Source organism: Siniperca chuatsi, linkage group LG9 (genome assembly GCF_020085105.1).
Source record: "Siniperca chuatsi isolate FFG_IHB_CAS linkage group LG9, ASM2008510v1, whole genome shotgun sequence".
In the NCBI taxonomy this organism is placed as follows: domain Eukaryota; kingdom Metazoa; phylum Chordata; class Actinopteri; order Centrarchiformes; family Sinipercidae; genus Siniperca; species Siniperca chuatsi.
Window position 1 is genome coordinate 30,799,262 of NC_058050.1, and position 19,869 is coordinate 30,819,130.

Below are 19,869 nucleotides of genomic sequence, written 5' to 3' on the forward strand. Positions count from 1 at the left end.
ATAGCCAGAGGAAACTTCTTGGACGGTCAACTGATTTCCCTGGATGGGCCCCTTTTGTGTGTGTGTGTGTGTGTGTGTGTGTGTGTGTGTGTGTGTGTGTGTGTTCGTCAAGCATTAAATATAATAATGGGAATAATAGAAATATTGTCAATATTTCTATTTTATTTCAACAATATTGTAGGATGAAATTCAGGGATATATCATTACATTAGTTTATTTCAATTTTGTGAAAAGGTGCTGCACCTGTTGCATTATGATCCTTATACAAGAATCATAATATTTTTCAATGTGATTTTCTTACTAAACCGTTATACATGCATGTAGTGCATTTATAATTTAGCCAATAAAACCACAGCATTACAGTTGCACTTTATTAGCGTTTTGTCCAAAAGACTTTCATAATTCCCTTACATTATAAATAATATCTTGACAGTACCATATGACATTTTGTCACCCAAACAATATGACAGCATAAAAATGGTATAGTTAAGAAACGTACTTCTTGAGAGTACAGAGTCGTCACTCATGTCAATACGAAACTTTTGTGCATTTGAAGCATATTTTGTTCATGCCAGAGAGGATGTCTGAATCCGATCCAAACCTTCCTGCCACAACAGATCAATATAGACAAATGACTACAAAATATTAGAGGAAACCATCTGGAAAGCTTGCGCTGCTCGCAATAATTAAAACAAAAGATATCGCAGGTGATATCTAACCTAACCTAACCAATTAGCTAAACTTCAAGCATGCCTTAAGGACATAAAGACCTGGATGACCTGCAATTTTCTAATGTTAAACTCTGACAAAACTGAAGTTAATGTACTTGGTCCCAAACACCTCCAAGACACATTATCTAGTTATTTTTGATCAGGATTTATCCTTTAACTCCCACATGAAACAAACTTCAAGGACTGCCTTCTTTCACCTACATAACATTGCAAAAATCAGTCACATCCTGTCTCAAAATGATGCCGAAAAACTAGTGCATGCATTTGTTACTTCTAGAATGGACTATTGCAATTCCTTATTATCAGGCTGCCCGAATAAGTCCCTTAAGACTCTTCAGTTAATCCAGAATGCTGCGGCACGTGTACTGACAAGAACTAGGAGTATTATTAGCTTCTCTGCACTGGCTCCCTGTAAAATCCAGAATAGAATTTAAAATCCTCTTCCTCACCTACAAAGCTCTTAATGGACAGGCACCATCATATCTTAAAGATCTCATAATACCATATTACCCGACTAGAACACTGCGCTCCCAGAATGCAGGGTTACTTGTGGTTCCTAGAGTCACCAAAAGTAAAATGGGAGCCAGAGCCTTCAGCTATCAAGCTCCTCTCCTGTGGAATCAGGTCCCAGTTTGGGTTTGGGAGGCAGACACCATTTCCACATTTAAGAGTAGGCTTAAGATTTTCCTCTTTGATAAAGCTTATAGTTAGGGCTGACTTGGGTGAGCCCTGAACCATCCCTTAGTTATGCTGCTGTAGGCCTAGACTGCTGGGAGACTTCCCATGATGCACCTCTTTCCTCTCTCCTTCTCTCCCTCTTCATCTGTATGCATTTTTATCCCATTACTGCATGTTACTAACTCGACATCTTCTCTCTCTGATAGTTCTGTGCTTTCCCGTTTCTCTCCTCTCTCCTTCTGTCGCTTCCAGCAGGTATTTCTGCCTCCGGAGCTGCAGAGTCTGGATCTGTGGTTGTGGGCCACCTGCTGCCCCGTGTTCCTGCTCGACAACTGCTACTACAGTTGTTGTTATCGGCTCTGTTACTAATACTGTCATTACCATCCCTATAGCTGTCATTCATATTATTATTAATTTATTAATATTAACACTACAATTACATTTCTACTATTTAAAAAATTCTAGGTGGTATTTGCATTGTGCAAATAAATAAAATTTAAATAAATAAAATTTAATTGAATTGAAGTGAAGTTATGGACATCCTGACAGAAACTTCTCATCCTTTATTCCCTCACTATGAGACACTTTATATTATTCCAAGTGCAATCAGCATTTAAATACAAAAAATCTTGCTGCAGAAGTATTTTATTTTATGTTTTAATGTATTATGTTTTGTTTAATGTGTTGCATTTCTATTTTTCACTAGTGACTTGTGTTTTATACTCTGACTGTGTTTTACCATATTTATTGTATATCTTACATGTTTCTGTTCTGCTTTTATGTTTTGGTGTGCTAAAGACAAATTTCCACCATGATAGACAATAAAGCTGAATTAATTTCTAATTTGAAAATGGAATTGCCACAGGGACTTTGAATTATGTCCTTATTATACTCTCTTTTTAGTGGTTATTTTCATAATGATGGGATTCTCCCAGATATCTTTTGTGAAATCTGTCAAAGTCAAAGCCACTCTGATTTGCTGAAATGCACCAATTAAAGGATTAAAGGATCACGATTCCGCTGTTGTAGTTTCTGGTTAGGGTTGCCATGACTTCCCAGTGTAAGTAAATTTGGGCTTGTTTTTTTTTTGGATATCCATTGTATAAATACAAATGGAACATTAGCAGAAAATACTTCTGGCTTCTTACTTCTGAAAACACAGAAAAAGAGGCTCAGATCTTCTAAAATGTATCATCTTTATAATAAAATGTACAATTCAATATAAGTCATTTCTGACAACCCATTTTAAATAATGATATTTATATGCTGGTGCTTCTTCTGAGGCAGTGTCGTGTGATTGAACCGCTGCGCAAACTTGTGCAGCTAGTCCCGTCTCTGCAGTTTGTCACCACCGCGGGTTCGAGAGGATTGGCTGCAGGTACAGAGAGGGGTGAAGCACTGATGATGAAGTGATGACCGCTGGACTGTCGTTCTGACACTGAACTCTCAGACACAGAGACAGAATCTGTGGTTTTGCTGGAGTATTCATACAGATTCTTCCTGAAAGCACTCTTGGTGTTTTGTTTTTTCTTAAAAAGAATTATATAACACTTTGGGAAGAAATGACAGCTGAGGATGGCGTAGTTGGAGATGAGAATGACCACCATCTCCACAGCTGGCAGGTACACTCCTGCAGTGGTGACGTAGACAGGAACGAAGAGCAGCCAGGAGATGAGGTAGAGCAGCATGCTGAAGGTGATGAACTTTGCCTCATTGTACTGCTGTGGCAGTTGGCGTCCTTTGAATGCGCAGATGAAACACATAAAAACCAGGACAGCTATGTAGCCCAACATCACCCCAAAGGCCAAATATGAGCCCTCATTACAGTCCTCCAGCAGAGTGGTTGGATAACTGATGATGTTATCAAATGGGCTTTTGAGGACCAGCCAGCAGATGCAGATAGCTGCCTGTAAGGCCACACAGATGCTGACAATGACGTAAGGCTGGTAGAGCCTCCGCAGAACCTCCTGCAGCTCAGGATCAAACTGGAAGGCTAGCAGGATCTGCAGGGTCCTGACCAGGATGCAGGAGACACACAGAGTGAAGCTGATGCCAAAGAGCACCTGTCGAGCCTTACACTGGAAACTGTTGGGCCGGCCTACAAACAGCATGGCACTGATGTAACTGATGACCAGAGAGAACAGGATGGCCTGGCTCAGTGGCCCGCCAGCAGCCTTCACTACAGGAGTGTCACGCTGATGTAGAAACAGAGCTGACACCAGTAGTACCAGGAGGATGCCCAGGACAGAAAAGGTCAGGAGCACCACAGCGAAGCCGTCCTGCCAGGAGAAGAAGAGCAGGGCTTTGGGGATGCAGCTGGAGCTGCCCTTAGGAGACCACTCTGTGTTTGTGTCACAGCTCAGGCACTGGTCCATATCTGCAGGGATGAAGGAGCACAAACCCAGGTACAGAATAAAACTATCACTCAAAGGCTTACAAAGATTTGACTCTGTTCACAGAGAATTTCAAGCCTAACCTAGTTTTGAGTCAACACAAGAATCATTACTGGATGAGAATAACCAGGGAAGCTAGAGGTCGAAGGCAACTCGATTGATTGTTCTAGTTTTGAAGATGTTTCGTTTCTCATCAAGAGGCTTTATCATTTCCACCAACTAGTGGGAAGTTCTCACGCTTTCAAACCTTCTTGGATCATTCACATGTTGGTGTGAGACGAGGATTGTGAGGTCACATTTGAGTTGTTAGTGTCACATGACAGTCATGTGAGAGTTATTAAGGAAGGAACATCAGTAGCAAAATTTTTAGCACCTGAATGGCTGACAATCTTCACAGAAAACTACAGTAGGGCAGGCTGATACTGATTCAACTCCATATTAAATAGCTTAAATATCCATGTAACAGGCAGAGGATGATGTGTATCTGTGTATCCGGGAGGTAGAGACGAGTTGACATTTAGCTATTCACCACAGTAACTTTTTTCTTTTGAGTTCGTGCCCCCTGAAAGAAAGGACTGAACCTGACATCCTGGAGTTTGTTGTAGTGCAGTGTAATGCTGACACACAACACAAGCCTCCAGACTGCTACAACGTCATTCACACATTAAAGGGCTGGATATACTCAGACGTGGATATGGACAGTGTTCACACCAGTGATTCTGTTTATACTACATTGGGTGTCTGCATACCCAGATGTGGTCAGAGATATGTTCAGTCATGCGGATCCTGGCAGCTATGTGGACAAGGAAAGTTTCTCTAAAAAGCGCCAGATGAAGAGATGAAGTGTTTGCAAACAAGAAGCAAGCAAGCGAGAGAGAGGCAAAACAAGAAACAAAACTTAACTTTATGGCTGTTTGATTCAATGCAGTTAAATGCCAAAGCAGGAATTAATAACCAATAAACACTCCCCTGATCGTCTACTTTGGAGACACACTTTTAGTCTGTTTTCAGTCTCTCTCCACCTCTCCTTGTCTCCTTTGCAACATCCCTTCAGACATCACAGTCACGCAATAGCAGACTACATAGAACAGCACTGCGACTGTGCTGTTGTCTCATCAAGGATGAAACTTTGTCACAAGGATGTCACTTTTTTAAGTTAGTGAGTTAGTTGGAAACACAAACAGGAATGCACAAAAGGGACTTTTAGCTCCTGATTTTGGTGCCTGTTCCTTGGTCAAAAAGGAGCTGAGTGGCTTGAGAGGACCAACCATTTACTTTTATTTAGATTGTGATTGGATCACAGTCCTTCCTCATTGCACCTAGAGTGTGATCACACCTGGGTTTCTGTCTATGTAAGTACAAAGAGTTAGTTATTTGATCACATAAAACACACCTTAAAAATGGAGTTCACATCAACTAATGAGTCTGACTCAGACTCTTAACCAGAGCATGGCTATTAGTCATTGTGCATGTAAAGGCATCCAGTGACAGTGACATCCAGTGTGTGTATGGGGGGAGTGTCTTGCCTGTGTTATTAGAGTAGTAGTTCTCAGTACAGTTGATGCACTCATAACAACAAGTGTGTTGACCCTCAGCTGTTTTCTTGAACTCTCCAGGGATGCAGCTATTGGAGCATTTTGAGATGATGTGCTGAGGAAAGCAGGGAGAGACCATGATTATAGACCATTCATTACTCTATTTTATAGTTTGTGGCTTATTTTTCTTGTAGTGTTTTTAAATTAAATGTATTGTATTTTACTGCATTCTACACAACTTATTCTTTTTAAGAAGACTCTTACTGGATATACTGTGTATTTAAACCGAGGTCCTATTTTTAGTATTCCTTAAGTCAGCTTTAATGGTCTGAATGTTTTCAGTAAACACACACCGCAGTATGTGTGTGTGGGTCTCTGTGTGTGTCTACAAAATAACATAAAGGCAGCAGAATGAGGGCCTACCTTCAGCTCCTTGAACTGTTGGGTGGTGCTGTAGTTGGTGTGGGTGAAGTTGTTGTTGTGTGGGTGGTACTCAGCCACAACATCATGGACATGGATGTTCCCTTCACCTGACCTCCACATTGTCACATCGTAGCCCAGGTTGATGTCTCCTCTGCTGTCAAACCTATAGCTCTTTTCTCTAAGTTTAAACTCCTGCATGCACAGAGCTTTCAGCACCTACAGGACATGAGGCATTTCATTTATCAAGTCAGTACCTTGGATAAGTCTGTTAAACCACACTATTTACAGGGACACTACTGTACTCTTTTGTATTTGCTGTATGCATGACTATACTTGAGAAGACCATCTGTTATTTGCATTCAGTACCCATCCTCTAGCTTAACCTTACAGTGCTGCATAGCTGCATATTCATCATCGATAGATTATTACCACAATGATTTTGACACAGTAATTATTATAAACAAACAAGGCCGTCACTGAGAAGATGTGGGCATTGTTTTGGCTCAGTCTGCAGGATTACTTTACAGCACACAACAGGAAGAAGGAGCTGTTCCTCCAGAGGAAACACAGTTTTAGCTATTTTAGGTGGTGAAAGGAATGAAAATTATTCTGACCTTGTTAATCTCATATAGTAACAGAGACCCGACCTTGGACTCAAGCCAGGCCTGGTCCAAATTTAAGTATACTCAGTCTAATTGGGTCAGGTACAGTCTTGTTGTATTGCCAGTAGGAAAAGCACAAGTGTAAATGATCAAATGAATGATGGCTCAATTCCATGTAGCTGCTTTATTTTCAGGGTCCTAGTATTGTTCATGGAAAAAGGACTAACATCATAAGATAAATTGTGTTTTTTGAGGCAGACAGAGATTGTTAACTATGAAGTGCAGGTAAAATGGCATGTATTGCTGCTTTTTTCCATTTAAAAAATTGGTGTCAAAAAGTTTTGATGTTCTCTCTCTATTTGGGACTGTTAAGGGCCATGGCCTTTTGGATCAGGTCTACTCATCCTTTCAGACTGCATCTGACTGTCCTGGGGTCCCTTTAGGATTGGGTCTCTTTTTTTGAAAATCAACTTTATGTACTTCAAGTAGGTTTTCCACAGGTCTGTTTTGATTGGGTCGAAAAGTTTGGACCAGTGAAGATCTTTAGGTGAAACCAGTTTGGAAGTGCCTTAAGCTGCATTTCCTCTAAGACACTCCAATTATCTCTGAATAAACAAAAAACATTTTTTGGCATTTGGAAGTACTGGAGAAACAGAACAGTGGAAAACAAATATGTAAAACAGGAAACAGAATGAAACTGAAGAATAGAAAATTACATTTCAGAAAACACGACATTTGCATGTGTTTTCTAAAATGTGCAATAATTGACTATTGGTTTCACACGTGAAATGAACCCCAGTCTCCTGTGTGAAAGTCTTGTGTTTGAATCGTCCATCCACCCCCGAAATCCTCCTTTAAACTCCATTCGTCCTTTGAAAGTCATGCTTGGTGTCACAAAAGAAATTCATGTCCATGCACGCAAATCTATAGATGCAATTTTGTGACTATTTCATCAACTGCTGTGATACTGGGTTGTACCACACCCAGCGTCACTGATGGGTGTGTCAGAGTACACCTGTACATCACCACAACAAGGTGAGAAATTAAACAACTGGAGGTCAGCAAAAACAAGAATTGTCATGACCCTGTAACCTGAGTATTTTTATGAGCAATTCTTAACATCTTAGCGTTTTGAAATAGGTAATGAACTCAAGATAGCTGCAGGGTCTGCTGCTTTACACAGTATAACTGTGGTGGATAGTAACAGGTTTTGTGGGAAATGTGGTCTCAATATAGAAAAACACTTGTTCCAATAGTTCCACAGGTGTGAGAAAGAGGCTGCCAATTGTCTCAATGTGTTTATGGTAAGTATACCAAGGAATCATATTTAATGTGACAATGATCTGTCAAAATGAACAGCCAAAACCTAACCCTCAGCTGTTATCTGAATCTAACCTTACCCCTAATCCTAGCTGCCTGTAACCCTAAACCTTAATCCACACCCTAAAATTACCCCATGTGGACCTTATAAATACAACACAAGAGCATACAAATACACAAACAAACAATCATGTATGTGAATACCTCCCAGGGTTGCACTGTGCCTGGTGTTTTGCAGTCTCTGCTCCTGCAGATAGACGCCACAGCCTGAGCAATAGCGCTCACAGCCATCTCAACACTGAAGATAGTGTCAGTGTCAGTGTGTTCTCTGAGGGTGTTCACAGCTTTAGACACTAGCTCAGTGTCTCCAGAAACTTTACTAGCATTTAGCTGCATGTAGAACTCCTGCATGAAGGAGTTATTCCCGTGTAGTCATGCCCAGCTGCCTCCAGCCTGCTCAGGTACTCACTGAATGATAACAGGTCTCCACTTTTGAAGGTGAAGCCCACAACGTGTCCTATGTCCTCCAGAGTTAAGTTTCCTTTCACAGAGGTGGAGGAGGACCAGCTGTCACTGGCCACCCAGACTCTTCTCATTGACTCCATGTTCTGTCCTGCTGTCAGCGTCTGATTCTTAAGCTCCTGGTAAAGGTACATCATGTGAGTCGGCTTGGCAAATGACACGATCACCTGTACCTTGGGATTCTTGTAGATGGTTTTAGCAGTCTGCTTGATAGCGGAGAAGACTTCCTGACCGGTTACAGATTGAGGTAGGATTGATTTGAAGGACACACAGATCCCATTTTCAGAAGCCTGGGACACAAATTGGTCAAGGGCTGATTGGCCGTAATTTCCATCTGTGGAAACTATTCCCACCCAGTTCCAGCCGAAGGCACTGAGCAGACTGACCATGGCAGCTGTCTGATGTTCGTCACTAGGAATGGTCCTCATGAAGGCAGGGAAGCGGCTCTTATCACTCAGAATGACAGCGGTTGATGAATAACTGATCTGGAGAAAAGTAAAGCAATGATGTTATTTTCGTAGATGTGTCATTTCCAGTTGAATGGCCAAGCACATAAAAACCATGAAAACAGGGGAACCTGATGGCCTAAGGGTTAAGGCGCCAATTATGAGTCATAAACCCTTAAGACTGAGTCCTTACTGCAGTGGCCTGGGTTCGATTCCAACCCGGGGCCCTTGGCTGCATGTCCTTTCTTGTCTCTAGCTGTCACTGTCCAATATAGGCAAAATGCCCAAAAAAGAATTTTAAAAACATGTCCAACAGTCCAAAGCCCACTAGTGGACACAAAAAGCTGCAATGTTTACGGCCCAGTTTTGCCAGATGTGCAACAATTATCAGCCTGATTATTCATTGTATGCTAACTATGTCAATAATGTATTATGGAAAACTGACCCTGGATCTGCCAGAAATGATCACATCACATCTCATCTATGGTTTAGTGGTAGAGTGGGTCGTCCAGTAATTGGAAGAGCTGCAGTTCGATCCCCAGCTTCCCCAAACCCGCACGTGTCCTTGGGAAAGATACTGAACCCCTTGATTCAATGCAGTTAAATGCCAAAGCAGGAATTAATAACCAATAAACACCCTGATCGTCTACTTTGGAGACACACTTTTAGTCTGTTTTCAGTCTCTCTCCACCTCTCCTTGTCTCCTTTGCAACATCCCTTCAGACATCACAGTCACGCAATAGCAGACTACATAGAACAGCACTGCGACTGTGCTGTTGTCTCATCAAGGATGAAACTTTGTCACAAGGATGTCACTTTTTAAGTTAGTGAGTTAGTTGGAAACACAAACAGGAATGCACAAAGGGACTTTTAGCTCCTGATTTTGGTGCCTGTTCCTTGGTCAAAAGGAGCTGAGTGGCTTGAGAGGACCAACCATTTACTTTTATTTAGATTGTGATTGGATCACAGTCCTTCCTCATTGCACCTAGAGTGTGATCACACCTGGGTTTCTGTCTATGTAAGTACAAAGAGTTAGTTATTTGATCACATAAAACACACCTTAAAAATGGAGTTCACATCAACTAATGAGTCTGACTCAGACTCTTAACCAGAGCATGGCTATTAGTCATTGTGCATGTAAAGGCATCCAGTGACAGTGACATCCAGTGTGTGTATGGAGGGGAGTGTCTTGCCTGTGTTATTAGAGTAGTAGTTCTCAGTACAGTTGATGCACTCATAACAACAAGTGTGTTGACCCTCAGCTGTTTTCTTGAACTCTCCAGGGATGCAGCTATTGGAGCATTTTGAGATGATGTGCTGAGGAAAGCAGGGAGAGACCATGATTATAGACCATTCATTACTCTATTTTATAGTTTGTGGCTTATTTTTCTTGTAGTGTTTTTAAATTAAATGTATTGTATTTTACTGCATTCTACACAACTTATTCTTTTAAGAAGACTCTTACTGGATATACTGTGTATTTAAACCGAGGTCCTATTTTTAGTATTCCTTAAGTCAGCTTTAATGGTCTGAATGTTTTCAGTAAACACACACCGCAGTATGTGTGTGTGGGTCTCTGTGTGTGTCTACAAAATAACATAAAGGCAGCAGAATGAGGGCCTACCTTCAGCTCCTTGAACTGTTGGGTGGTGCTGTAGTTGGTGTGGGTGAAGTTGTTGTTGTGTGGGTGGTACTCAGCCACAACATCATGGACATGGATGTTCCCTTCACCTGACCTCCACATTGTCACATCGTAGCCCAGGTTGATGTCTCCTCTGCTGTCAAACCTATAGCTCTTTTCTCTAAGTTTAAACTCCTGCATGCACAGAGCTTTCAGCACCTACAGGACATGAGGCATTTCATTTATCAAGTCAGTACCTTGGATAAGTCTGTTAAACCACACTATTTACAGGGACACTACTGTACTCTTTTGTATTTGCTGTATGCATGACTATACTTGAGAAGACCATCTGTTATTTGCATTCAGTACCCATCCTCTAGCTTAACCTTACAGTGCTGCATAGCTGCATATTCATCATCGATAGATTATTACCACAATGATTTTGACACAGTAATTATTATAAACAAACAAGGCCGTCACTGAGAAGATGTGGGCATTGTTTTGGCTCAGTCTGCAGGATTACTTTACAGCACACAACAGGAAGAAGGAGCTGTTCCTCCAGAGGAAACACAGTTTTAGCTATTTTAGGTGGTGAAAGGAATGAAAATTATTCTGACCTTGTTAATCTCATATAGTAACAGAGACCCGACCTTGGACTCAAGCCAGGCCTGGTCCAAATTTAAGTATACTCAGTCTAATTGGGTCAGGTACAGTCTTGTTGTATTGCCAGTAGGAAAAGCACAAGTGTAAATGATCAAATGAATGATGGCTCAATTCCATGTAGCTGCTTTATTTTCAGGGTCCTAGTATTGTTCATGGAAAAGGACTAACATCATAAGATAAATTGTGTTTTTGAGGCAGACAGAGATTGTTAACTATGAAGTGCAGGTAAAATGGCATGTATTGCTGCTTTTTTCCATTTAAAAATTGGTGTCAAAAAGTTTTGATGTTCTCTCTCTATTTGGGACTGTTAAGGGCCATGGCCTTTTGGATCAGGTCTACTCATCCTTTCAGACTGCATCTGACTGTCCTGGGGTCCCTTTAGGATTGGGTCTCTTTTTGAAAATCAACTTTATGTACTTCAAGTAGGTTTTCCACAGGTCTGTTTTGATTGGGTCGAAAAGTTTGGACCAGTGAAGATCTTTAGGTGAAACCAGTTTGGAAGTGCCTTAAGCTGCATTTCCTCTAAGACACTCCAATTATCTCTGAATAAACAAAAAACATTTTTTGGCATTTGGAAGTACTGGAGAAACAGAACAGTGGAAAACAAATATGTAAAACAGGAAACAGAATGAAACTGAAGAATAGAAAATTACATTTCAGAAAACACGACATTTGCATGTGTTTTCTAAAATGTGCAATAATTGACTATTGGTTTCACACGTGAAATGAACCCCAGTCTCCTGTGTGAAAGTCTTGTGTTTGAATCGTCCATCCACCCCGAAATCCTCCTTTAAACTCCATTCGTCCTTTGAAAGTCATGCTTGGTGTCACAAAAGAAATTCATGTCCATGCACGCAAATCTATAGATGCAATTTTGTGACTATTTCATCAACTGCTGTGATACTGGGTTGTACCACACCCAGCGTCACTGATGGGTGTGTCAGAGTACACCTGTACATCACCACAACAAGGTGAGAAATTAAACAACTGGAGGTCAGCAAAAACAAGAATTGTCATGACCCTGTAACCTGAGTATTTTTATGAGCAATTCTTAACATCTTAGCGTTTTGAAATAGGTAATGAACTCAAGATAGCTGCAGGGTCTGCTGCTTTACACAGTATAACTGTGGTGGATAGTAACAGGTTTTGTGGGAAATGTGGTCTCAATATAGAAAAACACTTGTTCCAATAGTTCCACAGGTGTGAGAAAGAGGCTGCCAATTGTCTCAATGTGTTTATGGTAAGTATACCAAGGAATCATATTTAATGTGACAATGATCTGTCAAAATGAACAGCCAAAACCTAACCCTCAGCTGTTATCTGAATCTAACCTTACCCCTAATCCTAGCTGCCTGTAACCCTAAACCTTAATCCACACCCTAAAATTACCCCATGTGGACCTTATAAATACAACACAAGAGCATACAAATACACAAACAAACAATCATGTATGTGAATACCTCCCAGGGTTGCACTGTGCCTGGTGTTTTGCAGTCTCTGCTCCTGCAGATAGACGCCACAGCCTGAGCAATAGCGCTCACAGCCATCTCAACACTGAAGATAGTGTCAGTGTCAGTGTGTTCTCTGAGGGTGTTCACAGCTTTAGACACTAGCTCAGTGTCTCCAGAAACTTTACTAGCATTTAGCTGCATGTAGAACTCCTGCATGAAGGAGTTATTCCCCGTGTAGTCATGCCCAGCTGCCTCCAGCCTGCTCAGGTACTCACTGAATGATAACAGGTCTCCACTTTTGAAGGTGAAGCCCACAACGTGTCCTATGTCCTCCAGAGTTAAGTTTCCTTTCACAGAGGTGGAGGAGGACCAGCTGTCACTGGCCACCCAGACTCTTCTCATTGACTCCATGTTCTGTCCTGCTGTCAGCGTCTGATTCTTAAGCTCCTGGTAAAGGTACATCATGTGAGTCGGCTTGGCAAATGACACGATCACCTGTACCTTGGGATTCTTGTAGATGGTTTTAGCAGTCTGCTTGATAGCGGAGAAGACTTCCTGACCGGTTACAGATTGAGGTAGGATTGATTTGAAGGACACACAGATCCCATTTTCAGAAGCCTGGGACACAAATTGGTCAAGGGCTGATTGGCCGTAATTTCCATCTGTGGAAACTATTCCCACCCAGTTCCAGCCGAAGGCACTGAGCAGACTGACCATGGCAGCTGTCTGATGTTCGTCACTAGGAATGGTCCTCATGAAGGCAGGGAAGCGGCTCTTATCACTCAGAATGACAGCGGTTGATGAATAACTGATCTGGAGAAAAGTAAAGCAATGATGTTATTTTCGTAGATGTGTCATTTCCAGTTGAATGGCCAAGCACATAAAAACCATGAAAACAGGGGAACCTGATGGCCTAAGGGTTAAGGCGCCAATTATGAGTCATAAACCCTTAAGACTGAGTCCTTACTGCAGTGGCCTGGGTTCGATTCCAACCGGGGCCCTTGGCTGCATGTCCTTTCTTGTCTCTAGCTGTCACTGTCCAATATAGGCAAAATGCCCAAAAAAGAATTTTAAAAACATGTCCAACAGTCCAAAGCCCACTAGTGGACACAAAAAGCTGCAATGTTTACGGCCCAGTTTTGCCAGATGTGCAACAATTATCAGCCTGATTATTCATTGTATGCTAACTATGTCAATAATGTATTATGGAAAACTGACCCTGGATCTGCCAGAAATGATCACATCACATCTCATCTATGGTTTAGTGGTAGAGTGGGTCGTCCAGTAATTGGAAGAGCTGCAGTTCGATCCCCAGCTTCCCCAAACCCGCACGTGTCCTTGGGAAAGATACTGAACCCCAAATTGCGTGTCCTGTGTGTGAGTGTGTGTGAATGATGAGTTTCTTTCTGATGAGCTGATGCACCGTGCATGGCAGCCTCTGCCATCAGTGTGTGAATGGGGTGAAGTGCTTGGAGTGGTCGGAAGACTAGAAAGGCACTAGTCTATATAAATGCAGTCCATTTACCATCGCTGCTGACATGACATCTCTCTTGAGTTGCAACTTACAACCTCTGATAAACTCTTTGTGACTGTGTTTGTATGTTTTAAGTGTCGAACCCATGTATTATGAACTGCAGCACAACGTTTGGCACAAATTCATACAGTACACATCACAAACTCAGTTCTGGTCATGCTGGTACATTTTTCTCCTAAAATACAATTCTGCAGTCTTCATGCCATTATTTGGTTTTCGGCACCTGTAAACACTGATACAGCCCATGATGCAAAACAGTTGGACCGAAGATTTTAACGACCCCACACATGTCCTATATGACTACTTTAAGCTGATGCCATCGGGAATGCGTTTTAGATTGTCTGTATGTAAAACAAATAGAAGGTCAGTTTACCCTGTGTATAGTCTGCACTTGCACCTTTTGACATTTTTTGACATAATACGTGCCTTTGTGGTGTTGGACTGGCCACTGCCATTAATCCTTGTGTGCTGAAACTGTGTACCGTTTACAAGCTCGCTTGCCTCAAATTTCCCCTTGAGAGACAAAAATATTTTGAATTTAATTGAATTTTGTTAGATCATAAAAGCAGAGGCTAAAATGTAAAGTTTGTCCTGAGGGTGACACATTCAAATAAAAAAATTAAATCAAAAGACCTTTTTCAAAGCAGACATTTTGACATGGAAGGGTACAAATGTTACTAACGTTGGGATTCAGGTAGGGCAGGTTTGGTTATTACCAAAAAGATCAAATATATTTATGAATATTAATAAATACAATTATTAATATGGATTCATAATTATGGAGCACCACCCTGGGATCAGGGACCATTAACCAAACATGAAAAAAAGGCTCAAAGGTGGTTGTCCACCTGAAAATGCTGATATTTAAAGTACTATCTTACATTAATAATAGTGGTCAGTTCCATTGAAGTATCCCAAAAAGCCACGTCACTGAGCCAGCAGCCACAATATCAGAGCACTGAAAGTGGGACACCCAAGTGGAACGCAGTCTTTATTAAGGTTATTAATTACATGTGTGCTTTTCTTGCTATGACATATTTGACCTGTCCCCTTTCCTGTAACAACTTGTGGATCATTTGCACTTACTCCATACTGTGATTTGTCTTATACTACAATGACTCATGACGGTTGCCATGATTATTTAACTGTAGTGAACGACAGACGTAGTTGTTTTCGAATTGCCTACTGTATATGGCTCACTAATGTATGTTAATATCTGTACAAATGTCTTCTTGTGTAATATGTATATAGATGTGTGAGTGTATGTATACTCTGGTTTGGTTGATGCACCTATCAGATTTAATGTTGGGCCTTAGAAGATTTTCAGTAGGGCAACTCTGAAGATACCTATCTAATTAAAGGCAGCCACTTGACACACCTGTTGATGATGAACTGTCATTCATTGTTGGTGACAAGTTAAAAAGACTCAATCCTGAAGCTGAATGTTTGTCATATGATGTTATTGTGGCTTTAATAATTTTTTTCTTTTTACAGTGTACGGCCAGAAAAAGGTCAAGGAGGCCAGCTTTGAACAGGCACAGGGGTTCCTTCTCCCCCACATAAATGACCACTTGTGTAAATGACCAAAGTTGCATACATAGATCACATGGTGACTCCTGAGACTCCCCTCGCGGAATGAAGACCTTGAGATGTGTTTAAAAGCTAGTAGTGGACCTTTGAGCTTGGATGATTTTGTTACATATACTGCTCCTAAAAGTCAAGCTCAGATGGTGGTTCCTCCACAAAAGACCATGAACATGCATACTAAAGTTAACCTTTAATTAAAAAAGGTTTTATGTTGCTCTGGACCAACGTTTTGGATGGACAGACCGATCAAACAACCAACATCTGGCTCTGCTGCCAGGATGGCAAAGTATGTTTGACATTTTTTTCATTTTTATAAATAATTCAAAAGTGATGTGTGTATCTGTATGAATATCTAGATTTTCTATATGTTATAGGTCTATATGTTAATACCAAAATAAACGTGTACAGTTCCTAATTGTACACTTCATCACAGGGTCAGAGAACTGTTTATATATGAAAAATTCTACACACCTACGCAGATGTTAAGGTGCCAATAATACAAGAGGTATTTCTTTCTGTGTTCACTGTCCAGTCTGAGAGGATGCAATTGTTCATGTTCCTGCTCATCTGTGGTGCCTCACCTTAAAACTGTCCTAGCCTGTGTTATGTAATTACACAGTCAGTCATGCATCAGCATACAATTTATGATCATAAAAGGTCCAGCTGACATTTATCAGCTGCCAATGCAAACCTGTTCTGCTGCTTCAGTTCCCTGTAACAGTCAACGCTGTGTCCATCAGTCCTGCCACAGATGCTGGACTACCTGCTCCCTCACTGAGTCAACAGCATTTTCCTTTTTCACTACTTACTTGAGGAATCATCTTGAGAGTCAGTTGCCTCGCGATAGCGATGGACGTTTCAGAGTTAGAGGCCCCTATAACAGCCATGACTGGCTGGCCACAGGTGGAGGTGTTGCTTCCTGCGTGGCAGTCGGCCTGCTGGGTGAAGTCTGCTGTGGCCCTCAGAGCTGTGCTGACATCGGAGCAGGAGTCCAGGATCCGGTAGCCCAGAGTGATGTTAACATCAGCCAGCAGAGGGGATTTATTCACCATCTCTATAGCATTGATCATAGCCAGCACCTTCACTAGGCCTCTGTCTTCAAACCTGTGTGACTAGTATAGTGTCATCATCAAATAATAAATACAGTACAGATGTGATAGACTGAGAGTGAAGTATTTCAATTTCAAGACTACTATGACTTTCTAATAAAAATCAAGTTACTAATAAAAATAATTTTCTTTCTTCTTTTTTTTCTTTTCCTTCAAATCTCTAAATAAGAGAACTGAATTATTCTAAAATAGTATCCCACACCCAGTCCGTCTGTGTGTTGTCATCATTATTAGTCAAACCTATATACTGTAGATGCAAGGAGAACATTTTGTCTTCCCACTAGTTTCATTTTGTAAAGCAAGATGACATCTTGAAGAGAATAACATCGGTGGTGGAATGTAACTAAGTACATTAACTCAAGTATTGTATTAAGTATAATATTGGTACAAGGAAACAAGACGCGAAGTTGGAGAAAAAGGGGGTAACAATGTAGGAACTCAAGAAGAAAGAATCTATACTGTAAGCATTTGTTAACTAATGGGTTCCTATTCTAATATTACGGGCACATGAGCCTGACCACCCTTGATAGCTGCACACAAGTCATGAACGAGAGTCCACCATCAATGTTTGCTGGTGAAGTGAGTGGCAGCTGAGACTGTCTTCCATGGAGCTGTTGTTAAGGGAAGTTATAGAGATGTTTTGCATAGCTATTGCCTGTGGCATTAGGTCTGCTAGGTTTTGGATACAAGTAAAAATTGTTTGAAGTTCATAAAAAAGCGTTTCTACTTACTGTACAATGAACAATTGTGTAACAACAGGGCCTCTGAAGTCCCCTGTTAGTACAATGTTGTACCCCATAAGTAGACCTACTTTACAACATACACAGTGACATATATGCTATAGGCCTACAGTATGTCCCTGACAATACTCTTTTCCCTGGACCTCTGTTTGTTCCAAAGTAAATACGGTAACACTTTATTTAAAGGTGGGTGCATAACCATGATATGACACCTGTCGTGAACATGAAAGAGTCTTTATGAAAGTTTATGACTGTGGTCATTAATTGTCATTCGGTCAATAATGTCACTTTTAATGCAAAGTTGGCATTGTTTGAGATGTCTTTGTTATGACAACTTGACATTAACCAAGAAAACATAACCTGTCATAATCATCCCACAACAGGCCTAATTATCAAACTTAAAGAAACTATTTAGCTTCATGTGTTAACATTACATTATACAACAAGTAGATCCGACCAAGCAATTTGATTGGTCAACTAGACATTTAGAACATGCTCAAGGTTATGTTTTCTTGGTTAATGTCAGGTTGTCATAACAAAGGCTGTATTCGAAACCGCCTACTATACCAGCAATGCGTACTGATTTGGCCAGAATGTAGTAAAGTATAAATTCTTAGAAGTTCCAACATTGTTACCCCCTTATATCCCCTCATTCTGTCACTTTCAGCAGGTATTTCTGCCTCCGGAGCTGCAGAGTCTGGATCTATGATTACGGTCTAGACCTGCTCTATAGGAAAAGTGCAATGAGATAACTTCTGTTATGAATTGGTGCTGTATAAATAAAACTGACCTGAAAAATTTAATTTAATTTAATTATTCCCTAACTTCACATTTTGTTCCCTTGTACCTACATGTATGTATCAGTATGTACTGCACTGGTACACCGTAAATTGGGAAGAATTACGCTGTACATTGTGGGCCGTCATCTAAAGCATTACCAAATAGTCTATTGTCCGGTGTACCCAGGAACACCGTTGCACATTTACAACGAGTACATAAAACACTGCTGCTAGAATATAACCCCGGACCGGGAGGACAGACCACATCAGTCCAGTTTTCAAATCCTTGCACTGGCAACCTGTGTCTTTTAGAATAATGGTAAATGCATATACAGCGCTTTTGCCTTGCCATGCAAGGTGCCAACTGCTCATCAGGAGCAATTAGGGGTTCAGTGTCTTGCTCAAGGACACTTCGACGCTATCTGGAGGAGCCAGGGATTGAACCTCGAACCTTCCGATTACTAGACGGCCGCTCTTACTCTTAAATGTCTTCATGGTTTGATCAGAAGATGTGATCTATATTATACTAATTTTATATAAATTTGGTTTCTATACTTTTACTTTTGTAGAATTTTGAATGGAGGACTTTTACTTTTACTTTTATTTGTTATGGAGTATTTTTAAAATGTGCTATTACTACTTTTATTTTAGTAAAGGCTCTGATTACTTCTTCCACCACTAAAGCATACTGAATATCATGTTATTTTGTCTCCTGGTTACTCACTGGAGTAAACAGTCTTCTTGTTGACGCCTAAAGGAGAAGTTTTGGGAGTTTGGGTAACTGCACAAAAGAGTCAGGGTCAAAAAGGATAAATGCAGTGAGAAAGTCAAAAACATTGACTATTTATTATTGATTGCATTAGGTTGAATAATCTCACCTGATACATGGCTGTAGGTGGGGTGCAAAGGAGCTGTTCTTTTTGTCTACATCTTCATGAATGGCAAAGATTCCTCCGATGATGATATCTCCTGGGGCTGTAGCTCCCAGTACTCTGGTACCCTTTTCAATGGCATGTCCTTTTTCCAGAATAATATGGAAAAGTGTGATGTGCAAATAGATTACAGGAGCAACCAAGGCCATATTACTGTCTTGTCTATTGTCCCTCTGTGTTTCTAAGCTATCTTTACCTCTCTCCCCTATCCCACTGGCCTCTCTGTGGTTCTTCACCTCCAGCAGAGTGATACTCCCCTTTTTAAGCATCTCCACTAGGCTAAAAGAAAATTCCCTCTTGTTCCCTCCTTCACAGTTTACTGTTCTCATGTTCTCCCCTGCAGCCCTGCCCACTCCTTCATGAGTGACAGCAGGGTGAGTCACTGCTCTGCAGAAGCAGCTTTCGTCATATGTTTCATCATTGTTGTGCATAAGCCTTTTTATGGCAGTACAGTAACTAATACAACTAATGAGTGTTTTCACGATGAATTAATATGTGGATTTGTTTTTTGTTTTTTACAATTGATCGATTTATCGTTAAGTCTAAAACGTGAAAATGTTGGAAAATGTCCATCACAGTTTCTAAGAGCCCAGTTTACAATGATAGAACAGAGAAAAGCAGTAAATCCTCACACTGGAGAAGCTCCAACCAGAGAAGGATTGGAGTTTTTGCTTGATAAATGACAGAAGCAAGTACAGTCTGCACATGACAAAACCACTGGTTAGGTCAAATCCTGAAGATTTCCCTTTTGGTGAATATGGAGACAGCTACTAGAGGTGATGATACACATCCCATTGCGGGTT

General features: G+C 40.9%; 1 protein-coding gene across 1 annotated transcript; it reads right to left on the reverse strand.

The window, feature by feature from the left end:
- Nucleotides 1-1,876: 1,876 nt before the first annotated feature.
- Nucleotides 1,877-19,709, reverse strand: gprc6a (G protein-coupled receptor, class C, group 6, member A). Its single transcript, XM_044206550.1, has 6 exons — nucleotides 19,013-19,709; nucleotides 16,316-16,610; nucleotides 12,395-13,198; nucleotides 10,275-10,490; nucleotides 9,844-9,967; nucleotides 1,877-3,786 (listed from the first exon to the last, which is right to left on the reverse strand). Exons 1-6 carry the CDS (start codon nucleotides 19,495-19,497, stop codon nucleotides 2,669-2,671), a joined length of 3,042 nt encoding a protein of 1,013 aa, XP_044062485.1. The 5' UTR covers nucleotides 19,498-19,709; the 3' UTR covers nucleotides 1,877-2,668.
- Between the last annotated feature and the right edge of the window lie 160 nt (nucleotides 19,710-19,869).